This window comes from Mytilus trossulus, chromosome 14, assembly GCF_036588685.1.
Source record: "Mytilus trossulus isolate FHL-02 chromosome 14, PNRI_Mtr1.1.1.hap1, whole genome shotgun sequence".
Taxonomy (NCBI): Eukaryota; Metazoa; Mollusca; class Bivalvia; order Mytilida; family Mytilidae; genus Mytilus; species Mytilus trossulus.
The window spans coordinates 8,199,389-8,210,615 of record NC_086386.1 but is presented as its reverse complement, the minus strand read 5'-3'; the positions used below and the strand labels follow the sequence as shown (position 1 = coordinate 8,210,615).

Genomic DNA, 11,227 nt, shown 5'->3' with positions numbered 1-11,227 from the left:
CTAACCTCATACAGGTACGTCAGAAAAAGAAGTTAACAGTATACTGTTGTTGTTGTTGTACCCTATTTGTGACATTTTATTCACGCATTATTGTCAATATAATGGAATTTGATGCGTCTGTCGTACAAGTGAGATGTTTAGCGCTATAAAAGCAGGTTCAATCTACCTTCTCTACATTTTAAAATGCCTGTATAAAGTCAGGAATATGACAGTTGTTGTCTATTCTTTTTACAATTATTGTCTGTTCATAACTCTGAAGAGCTTAATAATGAAGGTAAATACCTTTATCTTACCTCCTATACATTTCTAGGGATATGATTGGTTAAAATCGTCCGCGTGCAAACCGTGTATATTCACGTGCGGGGCTTATTCCATACACGATTAGTAGTGGAGTTACGTCTCTTTGTAAAGTAAAGATGGCGTCGACGAGAGGTTCGAAACGTTTTGCAAGCACAACAAATGAAGAAATTGATGCAAAAAGATTGAATATAAATGCGGAAAATACACTGAAAGCAAACAGAAAGTGTGCAAATATACTCCGGGACTATCTTTAGGAGAAAGAACAAGATGATGACTTTGAAAAATTTGATTGTGTCCGACTGATTGAGACTCGGTGTCATTTTTATGTCGACCTACGAAAAGAGGATAGTCCAGTCAAACTAAGATTTAACCTTAAACTAATTGCAACAGAAAATGTTTTAGTTCTAATCTAAAGTATTATGCCCTTTATATACACAGAAAAAAGTCCCATAAAATCTAACTTGAGGAAAACTCAAAATCAGCATTTTAAATTTCCTATGGAAATTTACATTGGGAGGGGAGATAACTCCTACAAAAATGAGTCTTTTTTTTTGTCAGTTTTTTGTTGTTTTTCTTGAAATTTATGTAGAGTATGATACTTTGATGGTGTTATAAGTTTGTATTTGACAAAATTATATAATCTTCTGCTCATGAAATGTACAAAACCTAAGTGTTATGGGTAGTTTTATTTTTTTCATGCATTTTTCATTAAAGAAATTGCAAATTTGAAGCTTTGTAACCATTTTGAAAAAATAATGTGAAAATTTGGTATTGTCTATATCTGTATATTATATTTTTTCAGCAACTTACTTATCTAAAGAAACTTTAAACCACAAAAAGAAGAATACATGCTTTATTATTTTTATTAAATTTGAGATTCTTTACTTTGACATGTTGAAAAATTCAAAAAATGGTCAACTAATAAATTAAGAAATCTAGATTATAGCTTGATAAAATATATGAAAACACCTTAAATGTTGTTTGTTATACTCTAAAGACTGCTAAAAAATCAAGAATCAATACATTCTGATGAATAGAAGCGGTAAAGTTATAATTTTGTATCAATTTTTATTGAAATTTCTGCCTTTTTTGCAAGAGTTATTTCCCTTTTCAATGCAAATATCCATAGGAATTTTAAATGGTAATTTTTTTAGTTTTCCTCAAGTTAGATTTTATGGGACTTTTTTCTGTGTATATTTGGGGTATAATGCTAAAGATTAAAACTTAAAAATCTTCTGTTGCAATTACTTTCAGGTTAGGGTCAAATTTATGCTAGATTGACTGGACTAGGATGGTGAACGATACAAAGCATCGTCACTAGAGTCCATCAGGCATGGCATTAACAGATACCTTAAGGCTCCTCCGCACAGTAAAACGTTTGATATTGTGAAGGATTCTTCATTTAATGACAGTAACTCAAACTTTAAAGCCGCCTTGACAGAATCGAAACGTTTTGGACTAGGTGACGTTGAACATTTCCCCGTTATCAATGAAGTTGATCGTGAAACACTGTATACATCTATGTTCCTATCACCTGATACACCAACTGGCCTGGCAAATAAGGTTCAGTTTGACATTATACTTTATTTCTGCAGAAGAGGAATTGAAAATATGCACAGTATGACTAAATGTAGCTTCACAATTAAAACTGACATTAAAACAGGATTGAAATATGTTACAAAGTCCAAAGATGAACTTACCAAAAATCATCGGCAATCAGATAAGGAGCTTGTCTCGGAAGTAATGCCAGAATCACCAGGTGAGTGTATGACAATAAAAGGGGGGGTTTACACCATACTAATTGAGTATAAAAAATATATGACGCTTACTAACTTTATATCAAATATACAACATTAGCGATTGCCACACAGAAATGAATAACAATTAAGCAATGATATTCCTGAAAATATAAAAACTTAAAACAACAAGTACATGTAGTAACTATAAATAGTTATGAAAGGTAGCAATGTCATTATCTAATTATAGACTAAGACAGGAGCCTGCAATTCATTGTTGTGTCGTTTATTGCTGTACGTAAAATGTATCATACATGTATTTCTCAATTGAATAGATTTACATGCGTCATTTTGGGACCTTCTACATGCTTGATATATCAATGTAAATACAAGAAAAACATATGCCCATTGTTGAAGGCTATATGGTGAACTGTCACTTATAGTAAAACGTTCTTAATGTCTGTGTCATTTTGGTCTCTTGTGGACAGTTGTCTCATTGGCAATCATACCACATCTTCTTTTTTATATATAGTATCTACGTCTTCGTTCTTGATGTTAAACCTGAAAATATCTAAATTATTACTCTCTATTTCAGGATCTGTGTATTGTCCTGTTGCCTCATACGAGAACTATATTCGTAGATTACATCCATCAAATGATCGCTTATGGCAGAAACCATTGGATAGTTTTCCCACAGAAACTGATGTCTGGTACTATAATATGCCACTAGGAGAAAAAAAAAGTACATTTATGTCAGAACTCAGTAAGAAGTGTAAGTTGTCTATTGTTTATACCAATCACTCTATACGAGCAACTGGAGCCACAGTTTTATCACAAAACATGTATGGATCTGCACAAATAATGGCAGTCACTGGGCACAAGTCCGTACAGTCACTCACAACGTACCAGCGTGTTGATACTGACGAGAAAATTAAAATGGGTAAAACTCTATCTGATAATCTTGTGCAAAGAGCAGTTATTGCTTCCAACCATACATCCAATAGATCTAATAGTGATGATAGTGTGTCATTTATGGAACAAATATAGGATATTGACATTGGGGATATTTTAGGAGACTTTGATGACAACCGGCCGAAACCAATTTAATACAGACAAACAACCACATGCATGCAGTCGACAAAACCTCAGAGTCAGATCTTCTATGGCAATGTAACTGTTATACACAACCTTACCATCAACAAGTAGTTGTGATGAAATAATCACACTTGTCATGTTGACAAAAACATTTATTTTTCAATTTTGTACACAAAAAATGTGTTGCATGTTGACTTTGGCACTATTTGTCGCCTAAATGTATTGAACATCTTGTTTTAATTAATATTGTTATATCAAGGTTATTGATATTAAATTGTTATTGTTTACATTAGTTTTTCTGTTGAAATAAAACCAATGAAAGTGGATTCTTAAAGTTGTAGATTTGAAAACTTAGATATAAAGACCTGGTATGATTGTAAACGAGACAACTCTAGTCGAGATTCAACAAATAAAGATAGGCGGTAAGATAAATTCGTTACATAGTGTGCTAGTAACTAATACGATATATACGGGGTTAGTAAATTCCATATGGGGTGAGAGCGAATGGAATTTACTAACCCCGTATTTATCGTATTAGGTCACTAACACACTATGTAACTAATATTATGTAGATGTAAATAATCGTTATTTATATCATACTTATATTTCATTATTTATATTATTTATTGTCATTCTCCGCCATTGATACAAACTGTTTGTAATTATAAAACGTGTATGTAATTTTTCACTGATGCTATTATATTTGTATATGTAAATGTTATAGGCTGTATTGCTTCTGAATAAAATACAATTATTATTATGATGTGTTTTATCATTTAATTTTGCCATTTAATAAGGGACTTTCCATTTTGAATTTTCATCGGAGTTCAGTATTTTTGTGATTTTACATTTTACATAAGATGATAATAATAATTCAAAATTCAAAAATGACCCTTATAAAACAAACGTTTCAACTACTGAAAATCAAATCATCCATTCGTTAATTTTACGGACGCCATCACTAGTTGGTTGACCGTGATATAATATTTATTTCACAGTAAATAAAGACAAAAGAAGTTTATAACTGTTAAAAAGTCATAAATCGATTGAGAGAAAACAAATCCGGGTAACAAACTTAAACCGAGGTTAACACATCAACTGTAAGAGGAAAACAACGAAAGAACACAAACATTGAAGTGCAGCAAAAACAAACGACAATGCAGCATACATAGAATCCAATTATAAGATAAAAACTGCCACATTCCTGACTTGGCACAGGGTATTTATAGCAATTCGAATTCACACTCAGCGAAACAGTCATATTCAGGGATAGGTCACGTTCAAAAACTTAAAAAATCAGACGAAGTAAATGGTCAACCACAATTTAAGACGTGGAAAACATGTCCTTCGTTAGTTTAGACAAAGAAACACCGTATGAAAAAAATTAAATCACTGAACACCAAGGAAAATACAAAACGGAAAGTCCCTAATGACAAAATCAAAAACTCAAACATATCAAACGAAAGGATAACAACTGTCATATTCCTAATTTGGTACAAGCATTTTCTTCATTAGAAAATGGTGAATTGGCCCTGGTTTTAAATCTAGCTAACCCTATCTCTTGTATGACAGTCGCATTAAATTCTATTATTTATGACAATAATATGTGAACAAAACAAACATATATTCTTATGTGGTTCTGTTACACATATGTTCTTTGGTAGGGTAAGGATTGGGGTCCCGCTAACATGTTTAACCACCCCATTGTTTATGTATGTGCCTGTCCCAAGTAGAGAGCATATTATTCAGGGGTTGTCGTTTGTTGATGTGTTTCATATTTGTTTTTCTTTTATAAATTAGGTCGTTAGTTTTCTCGTTTGAATTGTTTTACATTTGTCATTTCGAGGCTTTTAGTAGCTGACTTTGCGTTATGCGGAATGGAATTTGCACGTTGTTTAAGGTCATATGGTGACCTATAGTTGTTAATGTCGTTGTAATTTGGTCTCTTGTTGAGAGGTGTTTCATTCACCAAATGCATGTGTAACAAGGAAGCACAAACAGGCATATAATAAATTTAACAACCTCATTCGTTGCTTTTATAATACAATTTTAAGTACTGGACCGAATCCTTATCATGACAGGCACATGGTTAGGTTAACTATGACGTAGAATCACGCGTTTCACGTACATCAGCTGTTCAGCATGTCACACATGCAGATATAATATAATTCTATCGTTCAAAGTAGATCAGACTATAGTCTATAGTTCTTTTAGGCATTTCCTCTGCAGAATGTAAATTAAATGTTCCCCTTGTCCTGGTTGATGTGCTTATTGTGCATGTTTTCTAAATAAAGAGCAAAGAAACACCAAAAGGGCATATAGACAAAGCACATTAGCAAAAATGAAAGACAAGAATACAAAAATTATCATAGATCAACAACACAATGTCGGGATTTGTAAGTACAGAGCCTCGTTATATGTATCAAAGAAACACAAAAAGTCATATGGACAAAGCAAATTAGTCAAAAAGAAAGACAAAATTAATAAAAAATTACGCAATAACGGGATGGATAAGTATAGTCACGTCAAATGAATATCACCAAAAACACACTAAATGGTAAAAGTAATATTAATATAGATAAATAAAAGAATACGGTAACAATCAATTCGTACAGAAGCCCATTTTGGACATCCCAAAAATATAATTTGTATTCGTAATCACGAATTTTATAATTCGTTATAACAGATTTAATTTGTTAAAATGAATCGGTGGAAATCGATATAACCGATTTTGAAATTCGTTATTACGTATTAAATTCGTTGTCACAATTTTTCTGTAATTTGTGAAAACGAATTGTTATTACGAATTGTATAATTGGTGATAACGGATATTATCATATACTTAGACTAAAAAACATACAGTCCGTAACAGAGAAGTGATCGAATTGGTGTTTCCTTACCGTCAAAATTAGCTACGTTATCGACAAACTTAATTGAGCAGTGACCGAACTATTGGTACTTTAACGTTAAAAAGATTGATTATGCTGACAAACTTTCATGTGTCGATAATCGTCCGTCCGTCCGTTCAGGTTAACGTTTTTGGTCAAGGTAGTTTTTTATGAAGCTGAAGTCCAATCAACTTGAAACTTAGTACATATATTCCCTATAGTATGATCTTTCTAATTTTAATGACAGTGCAATGATAGTGCAAGTGGGGCATCCGTGTACTTTGGACACATTCTTGTTTCGGAATACAATGTGTACCGTATGAGTGATGGATTTGAATTCAATTAATAACTTTGAAATGTTTTCTCATATGTATACACAAAAGGGAGGACTGGTATTGTACTTCTGTTAGAATATGTCTTCGTCCGTTTCACATGCCAAACTTTTTTCTAGAACATTATTAACGGGAAAATTTTGTTGAGATGACAAAATAACGAGCAAAACTATTTCTTGCAATGGCACACACAGAGAATATTTTTTTTAGTAAAAATCAGTAAAAAAATGTTTTTCAAAATATACCATGGCCAGGACCTGACAGTTTTTAGCAGTGTACAAATAAAAATCGTCCGGACTAAAACTGCGCTTGCTGTCATTTTGATGGATCATGCAACATTTCACCTATCACCCATAAACAACATAGGTTCTCAATTACTAAAAAAAAGTTCTATAAAATAGTTTCAAATCAGAGTAAACATATTCACTTCCTTATATACAGTCGAATTTGTCTATAGGTTACACAAAGCTAGTTCTTAAAACGTTTGTATCAGGGAAAACATTTTTCTTTGACTTTTAAAACATGTAGGGGAAAAGGGATTTCCTAACCATTCACTTATACTATTCCGTATTTCTGATTTTTTGCTCGATAACGTAAATTATACGACTTTTTTTATGCCTACGTGAACTTGTGCCAATTTATTTTTGCTGGTCGTTAGGAAGACAATTTACAATTGTGCAGTGAACGGAGGCACTTATACATAACCTTATAATTCTGTTTGGAAACAAAAATAAATTCCCAATATATAAATATACATGTATTATATGCTGTGTACATGATTGGATTTTGTAGATATAACTACCGCACAGAAAAAGTATCATGGATTTCGAGGCTTTCATATTCAAGGTTTTGAATTCTACCCTTGTTGAAAACCTGTTGAGTTCTCTATAAATTGGGTGCCGTCTCCCTGAACATGATAACACTTAAGTCATATCTTTTCATTTTCATATTTTTTTCCCTGTTTGTATCTGATGTCTTGATTGTTGGAACGATTAGTGGTATCTAACAATATTTACGAAAACTTTCTGAGAATTATGAATATTTCTTCTCTGTCAGATATGGATCATTACCAATGATAAAATGAAATGCCGTACATCACATCTTATAGAGGTTTAAATTTCAAATATTCGTCAATAACTTAAGATAAAGAGCAATTTTGTCTTTAACATTTCAAATTTCAAATGTTAAAGGGTACGTTTGTATTTTTTGCTTCGATTTGAAAGAAATTTATTTCAGTTTTTTTCTGTGACAAAGTACACGCATAACCGTACGGTTACCTATAGTTGTTAATGTTTGTGTCATTTATGTCTTTTTGTGGATAGTTGTCTCATTGGCAATACTACCACATCTTCCTTTTTATATGTCGGTATTGCAACAATGTATGATTGAACTACGGCAATGTTCAGTGCAATTCGTTCTTGTTCTATGTAAACTTTAACTATATTTGCCGTTTCATGAAAACGAAAGTATAGAGATTATAGACGATATAAAGAAAAAAACTTCGACTTAAAGAATGAAAAATTTACACATTGGACATGAAATATTTTGTCGATGAAGAAAATTAAATTATGTCACTTCTCAAATAAGTTTGTCGATAACGTAACTTAATCTGACGGTAAAGAAACGCGAATTCGATCACTTCTCTGTTACGGGCTGTATGTATTTTGTTTTGTCCAATTTAAGATTTCAATACTGTGAAAAGCTGCAAATCGATAATGCTAGGACAATTATTAATTACAAAGAAAAAGTTGTATCGTATGTCCCTATTATACATTCTTCAAATATTTTTCATAGGTGAAACGTATAGGTTAGAGTCGTCTGGCATTTCAGTATCAACGTAACAATTAAGTGATAGCATTAAGCTGTAAATGTTATCCTTTTTAAACTAAAAAACTGATACTTGTACACATATTCTGTATTACGTTAATTGCCAAAGGCCATTTAAACAGACTAAAGAACGAACAATGTTGTTCTGTACATGGTAAATAAACTCATCATAGATACCAGGACTAAATATGTATATACGTCAGACGCGCGTTTCGTCATAAAAGACTCATCAGTGACGCTCGAATCCAAAAAAGTTAAAAATGCCAAATAAAGTACGCAGTTGAAGAGCATTGAGGACCAAATTTCCAAAAAGTTTTGCCTTATACAGCTAAAGTAATCTGTTCCTGATGTAGAAAAGCCTTAGTATTAAAAATAAATAAATTTGTTAACAGTTAATTCATAAATATAACCATATCAATGATAATTCATGTCAGCACAAAAGTGCTGACTACTGGGCTTGTGATATCCTCGGGGATATAAACCCCAACCAGCAGTGGCATCAACCCAGTGGTAGTAAATAAACTCATCATAGATACCAGGACTAAATATAGTATATACGCCAGACGCGCGTTTCGTCATAAAAGACTCATCAGTGACGCTCGAATCCAAAAAAGTTAAAAATGCCAAATAAAGTACGAAGTTGAAGAGCATTGAGGACCAAATTTCCAAAAAGTTTTGCCTTATACAGCTAAAGTAATCTGTTCCTGAGGTAGAAAAGCCTTAGTATTAAAAATAAATAAATTTGTTAACAGTTAATTCATAAATATAACCATATCAATGATAATTCATGTCAGCACAAAAGTGCTGACTACTGGGCTTGTGATATCCTCGGCGATATAAACCCCAACCAGCAGTGGCATCAACCCAGTGGTAGTAAATAAACTCATCATAGATACCAGGACTAAATATAGTATATACGCCAGACGCGCGTTTTGTCTAAAAAAGACTCATCAGTGACGCTCGAATCCAAACTAAAGGCTCTCACTGGACACAGAAAAATTCATAACAAAATTGTGTTTTGATGATGGTGATGTGTTTGCAGATCTTAATTTACTGAACATTCTTGTTGCTACAATTATCTTTATCTATAATGAACTTGGCCCAGTAATTACAGTGGAAAATATTTTCTAATTATCTACAAAAATTTATGAAAAATGTAGAATAATGACTATAAAGGGCAATAACTCCTAAAGGGGTCAAATGACCATATCGGTCGTGTTGACTTAGTTGTAAATCTTACTTTGCTGAACATTATTGCTGTTCACTGTTTATTTCTATCTAATATTATTCAAGATAATAACCAACAACAGCAAAATTTCCTTAAAATAACGCAAAGTGATGGGAAAAGCTCACTTTGCCCTTCGGGCCAGGTGAACTAAAAAGTTACAAATGCCCAATTAAGTACGAAGTTGAAGAGCATTGAGGACCAAATTTCCGAAAAGTTTTGCCAAATACAGCTAAGGTTATCTGTTCCTGAGGTAGAAAAGCCTTAGTATTTAAAAATTCATAATTTTGTTAACAGGTAATTCATGAAATATAACCATATCAATAATAATTTTTCTGAACAAAAGTGCTGACTTCTGGTAAAAGATAGACAACTCCATTAAGAAAAATACCCCAACAATTTTTAGTCTTGCGAAAAGAAGCAAGTCTAGAAGCATAAAGTCAATGATAGACAGGTTAATATAAAACAAGGCATGCTCCAAATCGCACAGATTCTTTATTCATTGCAAAAAAATCTTCATTCACTTTCATTTAACCAATCCCTCATTACTCAAACTTTTTGAAAGAAAGACAAACACATGCCACTGAATATAATTGTTAAATATGACAAAATATGTATGTGTATTCTCTTCTTTGGTAATACTATGTCTAAATAAATCCTATTTAGTAACTTTCCATATTGTTATAATCAATCAATATTGGTCATATAAACGAAAATCTACATCTTTAATTTAAAATAAAAGTCGTGAATCTTTTCTTTTCTTGACTAGTATATAAGGTAATAACTATGAACGGATGTAAACCTTTTAAATTCCATCCTTCTTTTTCTTTTTACAAAATTTAGTTACCATGTCAACTCAAATTTCCAAATATTTTATAGAAGAACAACAGAAAACAGAATGGTGCTCTAAATGACATAAGATATGTGTTTATGAATCAGAACTTTTTTCTGATATCAAATGGAAGGATAATTTCCTGCAACTTTTAAATTTCATGTTTTTATGGTATTTTATAAGATCACATATAATAAACACTTAATAAAGGAATGCTTATTGGAGACATTGCGAAAAAAAACGAAATGAAAATATAAGAATGATAAGAGTAAAACAATAGGTTCTAATATCAAAATAATTGGCTTGTGTAACTTAGAATGTAATGTTATATTCGACTCTTCAGTAGTTAAATACATGCATGTTTGAAGTCGAAATACAGAAATTAAACGTTTATAACTTTTAGATTGATTATAAATAGCAATACAAGCTTATTGTTGAATCATATCTCTAACGTTTTTCGTTTTCCTTTCAATCTTAAACTCTCCTTCTATACTGTCATAGACGATCATCTTATCAATATAATGAATAAATCGAATTCACCACAAAATCAATTACTATGAATATTAATAAAATGGGGGAAATGTTTAAAACAAGGACTACAAATCCCAATTTTTCAGCAAACATGTCGTGATTATTTTTGTTGTTCGAATGTTGTATGATTAATGTATTATACCCTGTTACATCTCAATTTATTAGTTGGTATTAAAAGCAGGGTAAACACTTTAAAAAAAGTATTAATCCTGGTATCTATGATGAGTTTATTACTATTTGGATTGATAACTGTTTATGTATATTCATAATTGTGATTCAACTACTAGTACATGTATTAGATTACAGAACACTTAGATATGTATAAGTAATTTGTTAAAGTTAGCAAAATACATTTCCCTTTGGTTGCATCGAACTGAATAAAAACAAGCAAGATCTACAACTAGATAGATAGGTAATACGCGTTATCCGTAGTCATATGATTAATTTCCCGTCTTAACTAT

At 31.7% G+C, this 11,227-nt stretch overlaps 1 protein-coding gene across 1 annotated transcript; it reads left to right on the top strand.

The window, feature by feature from the left end:
* The first annotated feature begins 268 nt into the window (after positions 1 to 268).
* On the top strand, positions 269 to 3,415 carry LOC134697447 (uncharacterized). Its single transcript, XM_063559725.1, has 3 exons — positions 269 to 274; positions 1,591 to 2,059; positions 2,632 to 3,415. Exons 1-3 carry the CDS (start codon positions 269 to 271, stop codon positions 3,081 to 3,083), a joined length of 927 nt encoding a protein of 308 aa, XP_063415795.1. The 3' UTR covers positions 3,084 to 3,415.
* The last annotated feature ends 7,812 nt before the right edge of the window (positions 3,416 to 11,227 follow it).